The sequence below is a fragment of the Lactuca serriola genome, chromosome 2 (assembly GCF_051521515.1).
Source record: "Lactuca serriola cultivar US96UC23 chromosome 2, Lser_US96UC23_V15, whole genome shotgun sequence".
NCBI lineage: Eukaryota > Viridiplantae > Streptophyta > Magnoliopsida > Asterales > Asteraceae > Lactuca > Lactuca serriola.
Genome location: NC_136409.1, coordinates 202,578,348 through 202,584,535, shown reverse-complemented (window position 1 = coordinate 202,584,535; position 6,188 = coordinate 202,578,348). Strand labels below are relative to the sequence as shown.

The 6,188-nt window shown below is 28.8% G+C and overlaps 1 protein-coding gene across 1 annotated transcript; it reads left to right on the top strand.

Moving 5' to 3' along the window:
* The first annotated feature begins 2,696 nt into the window (after positions 1 to 2,696).
* On the top strand, positions 2,697 to 5,973 carry HEXO3 (beta-hexosaminidase 3). The gene is made up of 12 exons (XM_079026418.1): positions 2,697 to 2,891; positions 3,249 to 3,587; positions 3,674 to 3,748; positions 3,863 to 3,898; positions 3,994 to 4,105; positions 4,210 to 4,280; positions 4,366 to 4,496; positions 4,598 to 4,663; positions 4,743 to 4,903; positions 4,985 to 5,117; positions 5,196 to 5,506; positions 5,617 to 5,973. Exons 2-12 carry the CDS (start codon positions 3,270 to 3,272, stop codon positions 5,781 to 5,783), a joined length of 1,581 nt encoding a protein of 526 aa, XP_078882544.1. The 5' UTR covers positions 2,697 to 2,891; positions 3,249 to 3,269; the 3' UTR covers positions 5,784 to 5,973.
* Positions 5,974 to 6,188: the final 215 nt, after the last annotated feature.

Genomic DNA, 6,188 nt, shown 5'->3' with positions numbered 1-6,188 from the left:
CCAAAACCGATCCAAACCGACCCATGCACAGCCCTACTGACATCAATGACGAATTTAATTAGTTTCCATAAAAAAAATTATAATTATGGATATCATTTAAAATACAAATAATTATGAAAATCATTTAATATCTATATTTATTTAATTAAATAACTATTTAATTTACTAAATTAATATTGATGCATTTTAATTTTTAGCACACAATAAATGTAATAAACAAAATAACATATATATATATATATATATATATATATATATATATATATATATATATATATATATATATATATATATATATATATACTCTTTCACAAATCATTTTTTTGAACATTTAATGCTAACATTAACTGCTCACTCAATCCTATTGATTGTTTTAGTTTTATCAAACTTTATTATTTCATATATATATATATATATATATATATATATATATATATATATATATATATATATATATATATATATATATATATATATATATATATATATATATATAATGTTAGTGATTCGCTATCTCAAGCTCAAAAACTTAGAGAAGTTCGTGTGTGTTTCAACATTGAACGTCGTTTTTGGTTTCCCCCCAAAGATCATTTTAGTTGATCGGCCTCTCAAGTGGGCTTTTGGGGAAGTGGACTAGCAATCTAGTAACACCGGTGGACGGTTGTGATTGGTGAACCACTATTAATTCATCAAGGTTTGGTTTTCTTTCATTGCTCTTTTTTTTAGGATATATATTTGTGTCGTGGTGGAGTGGATTGTATCTGTCTCTGTCTTTGCATGTGAAATTTATAGACAATTTGATAAGTGTCTCATCATCTCATGTATGAAAGATTTAACGACACTTTTGTGCTGTATTTAATTTTAATCACAATTAATTCTGATTAAACTATGAGAAGTAATTCTTACATAAATGTTTTTTTTTTTTTTTTTTTTTTTTTTTTTTTTTTTTTTCATTTGCAACCATTTATGTTTTATAGACTTTAACAATATAACATTTTAAACAAAAATTGTTGTGTATAAAGAAAAATTACTATCTTGGAAAACTTTTATTAGTTTCTTAAATTGATTGTCTTATTTTCAAAGTCTTTGTAAATTGTATGTTGTTATTTTCTCAAATTTCATTTATAAGTATCGTATAAAATATTTTTAATAATTATAATATTACTCATTTTATTTTTAAAAACTACCATAATAAATAAGAATGATTTTGTCACATGTCATTTTATCCATCATTTTGACATTTGTCATTTTCTAGATTTTTTTTGAATTATTTAATATCCACTTGTCATTTTTATAGTTTTTTTTTCTTTTTTATTCAAATCTCAACTATTAAATGTCACCTCATATTAATTAATTTTATAAATATATTAATTAATATACATAATAACTTTCTATTTGTGAATTCCTCTTTGTATTATTAATATATTAATTAATGTAGATAGTCAATTCCATTTGTGAATTCATATTAATTAATTTTATTAGTATAGATTAATTAAGACCAAATTACATAAATAGTAAATGCGGTTTACAAAAAGGTCACAAACTCGATTGTTACTTATTTTTTTTTTTATGAATATGGTCTTTGTGGTTATTAAAACTTTCTTTTAATAAACCCGTATAATACACGAGTTTCACACCTAGTTTTAAAAATAAATGCATTATAATTTATTTTACCAAATTTAATTGCACGTTTATCTATATACTACTTTATTATTAAGATGTTTAAAGTAAATGAATATATAATTTTTTTACCAAATTTAGTTGCACGTTTATCTTTTCTCAATAGTACTAATATAAAATACGAAAATTATTAATTAAGGTCAACATCATATAAAATATTGCCATCAAATCAAATGCATTCACTAAATAATATGTAAAGTTTGATATCTTATTACTCTCTCCTGAAATAAATATTATTTTTATATTTTTGTTTTATTACTTTAAGTATTTTAACATAGTATGGTCGGTTAAAAGAACATACCTATTTTACCATATAAATATATTTCTTTTTATTCAATTATTTTTATTGGTTAGAATTGTTTTGTTTTTTGAAAAAAAAATATATATAAATAATTAATTATAGGTTGATTTTTGATAAAAAAATATATATAAATTGTTTATTTAGCATCACCCCAAAACTAATACAAAAGAAGATAACATTTCAAATTAAATTTATTCTTTTTTACATGATTACATAACAATAACATAATTACAAAAGTTAAACGTTTTGTACAACTTTTGCACCATCACCACGTGACCATATTTTAATGATACTCATGTAATCCAATAAAAAATAGATATAAGTAATATAAATTAATAATTGATTTGAAATTAAGATATCTTTCCTAAAAAGATTATGCGTTTGAATCTAGGGTTATGGGCATAATATTTTCTAAAAAAGGTTTCGTAGTTGAGTGTTATTGAGTTATGGGCATTTTATTTTTCTAGAAATATTGCATAGTTGACAATCGGGTTATATGGACTTGAATCTTTAAAATTAAGACATTGAATCACAAAAGAACTAAAAATATACAAACATAATAAGGTGAAAGATCTTAAAGATCAGAAAAGAAAAGATATGGCGGTTTCTCTCTCTCATCTTTTTTTCTTGTTTGGTTTCCAAACTGTAACAATAAACAAAGGAAATGAATAGAATACAGACAAGAAACACGAAAGAATCGCCACCAACTGCTCTTCAAAGGGTCCTCCGCGATAACTACATACACACGAATCCACATTCTAAACACCTTATAATAATATATAATTTAGTTATATACTATGCCTATAATTACTCACTATGGGCGGAGATACTTACAGATCCATTTATATCCATCTTCCCCATTTCTCTCACCCACAACACAGCGTTATCCGTAGCCACTTTTTCGTGACAGGTACGTTTAACTGTTCATCTTTTCGATTGTTTTCATTATATCATTCCACATTTCTATTGTACTTTTGATTTCTAAGTTTGAGATCATCGTTTAGGTTTGGACATTAAAACCTTATGGAATTTGGGGGAGATTGTAGACGGAAAACTGTTATATTAGTGAGGGAATTTAGTTATGTGTTTCGTAAATTAATTCTTGAGGGGAAGAGTGAAGTGATGAATAATGAATATATATATAGATTGTGTTACTTTAATTTGTTTACAGACTTGGATGTATAACATAAGCTCGATCATAAGTCATAACTAAGCAAATTCATCAAGTACTAGATCAACATAATTTGAATGCCTTTTTTGTTGCCAGATATTGGTGAGAGAGGGAAAGATGATATGGCAAAGTCTCTTTCTTGGGGTTACGTTTCAGTTCATTTTGGTATTTGGTGCTTATGATCTTAAGAATCTCAACATATGGCCAATGCCTGAATCAGTAGAATATGGCAACACATCTCTTTTTTTAAGCAAGGACTTTCATCTAAAGACTAATGGAAGCAAATATGCTGATGCATCTGGGATCTTGAAGGATGGATTCACTAGGTTACTTGATGTTATCACATCAAACAATGTTATTGAATTCAACTCTAAAGTCGATGATTCTCTCCTTTTACAGGGAATGAACGTGGTTATCCATTCAGAAAGTGATGAGGTATATTTTGCTTTTTCTTTTGGTTCTTTTTTTCTTGATACTTAACATTGACTCTTGATGCCACTTTTGGTTTCTGATATATACAGCTGCAATACGATATAGACGAGTCCTACACATTGTTAATTCATGCAAATGGAAACCAAAATTATGCAGAGATTGAGGTTGGCATTATTATTAATGATTAGTTTGACTTTGACCAAGTTGAAACTTGTAGTAGTATTTCTTCAATGCTTGTATATTAGTAATATTAATAATTGGACAAATCTTTAATGCAGGCAGCTACAGTTTATGGAGCTCTACATGCCCTGCAGGTTTGAAATTATTATTTTTTGAGATCCCTGAATTAAGGTCTTAATGGTCTTTTTGCTTTACTAATTCTTTTGACTTTTGATAATATTAATGACAGACATTCAGCCAATTGTGCCATTTTAACTTTAAATCAAGAAAGCTTGTAGTTACTCAGATACCATGGACCATTACTGATCGACCCCGTTTCTCATATCGAGGCCTCTTAATTGGTGAGTTTTTTTTTTCTTTTTCATTTTTAGGATTAATGATTTTTATTGTTCACCTAACCAATCCAATATGATTATACTGAGTTTTTATTGGCAATGGGGTGCAGATACATCCAGACATTATCAGCCATTACCAATGATTAAAAAAGTAATTGATTCTATGGCTTATGCAAAGCTGGTAAGTCTTACATGTTTTACTAATTTTAGCACAAAAAAGTTACGAGTATTTGAAAAAAAGTTTATAACGTTGTTTTTGTTTGCAGAATGTTTTGCATTGGCACGTTGTGGATACACAGGCTTTTCCTTTGGAGATACCTTCATTTCCAAAGCTGTGGGATGGTGCTTATTCCTCATCAGAACGCTATACAATGGCTGCTGCAGCTGAGATTGTCAGGCAAGTAAATTATCTATTTTTCTTTTATATATAATTAAATTTTAAAAACAAATTTCCATTTCTCTAATTTGCATTTCTTTATTTTTTTTTATCTTTTCCAGTTATGCTAAAAAAAGAGGGATTAATGTGCTTGCCGAGCTTGATGTTCCTGGACATGCTGTATCCTGGTATTTTTTTTTATGTTGATTAATATGATTATTTAATCACCTTTAAAAACACCTGACATTTTTTATGTCATTTTTTTAGGGGAGTTGGTTATCCTGAATTATGGCCATCAAAGAATTGTACAGAGCCACTTGATGTGAGCAATGAGTTCACATTCAAATTGATAAATGGAGTTCTTTCAGATTTCAGCAAGATTTTCACCTACAAATTTGTTCATTTGGGAGGCGATGAAGTTGACACCAGTAAGTTACTTGAGATTTCAACATACAGTTGTATTGTTTTTTTTTTTTTTTTTTTTTAAATATAACAAACAATGTGGTCAGGTTGCTGGAGCTTCACTCCTCGTATAAAAAAATGGTTAGAAAAACAAGGATTTAATGAATCCCAAGCATACGAGTATTTTGTCTTGAGAGCACAAAAGATAGCTGTTTCTCATGGTTATGAAGTTATTAACTGGTGTGTCATCTATCATGCCTTTCTTACATTTTTTTTTATTAAATCAATAAACAAAATTACATATATTTTTTTTTACAGGGAGGAAACGTTCAACAGCTTTGGTAGTAAACTGGACAGAAAAACCGTTGTGCATAACTGGCTTGGAAGTGGTGTTGCGGAGAGAGTGGTTAAAGCTGGATTAAGATGCATTGTAAGCAACCAAGACAGCTGGTATTTAGACCATCTGGATGCCACGTGGCAGCAGTTTTATACAAATGAGCCCCTTACAAATATTACAGAGCCTAAGCTACAAAAACTAGTCCTTGGTGGTGAAGTATGCATGTGGGGTGAACACATTGATGGGTCTGACATTGAACAGACCATTTGGCCACGTGCTGCTGCAGCTGCAGGTATTTACCCACTTCAAATTTATATGTAAATCTTATTCTTGTGTTTGTTTGTGTGCTAATTAATATTATGCATGATCTTTTATTGTTTGTGTATGTGTATGTGATTAAAGAGAGGTTGTGGACAAGTTTTGACAAGCTTGCAAAAAAACCGGAAGATGTGATGACAAGGTTAATGCATTTTAGGTGTTTGCTAAATCAAAGAGGAGTAGCAGCAGCTCCATTGGATGGGCCGGGTCGGGTTGCACCAATAGAACCCGGGTCGTGCTATGTTCAGTAGTTGGGATTAATTAAGGTGGATTTATCAATCATCGTGACAAAAAGGAAAAAAATTATATGTCGATTCTTTGGATAATTGAAATGAAAATTGTAAGTTATGCTGATGATAAAATCTGCCAGAGGGTGTGTATTTAATATATTATCATTATGGGAATGAAATTTCATTATATATAATGTGTTTATTTGGATTATGATGCAAATGTGTTGATTGGGCATGGATGGAGCAAATTGTACAACTTGCTGGTTATTGCTCATAGCAAGAGATATGCATGGTTGAATAACTTTATTTGACGAATCATATATAGCTGCTTTCAAATCTATGGATACAGTAATTGAAATTGTGTTGAAACCCCTTTGTCATTTATGGATTTTTTGACATTATAAGTTTTCGTGCAAAATTGATGAT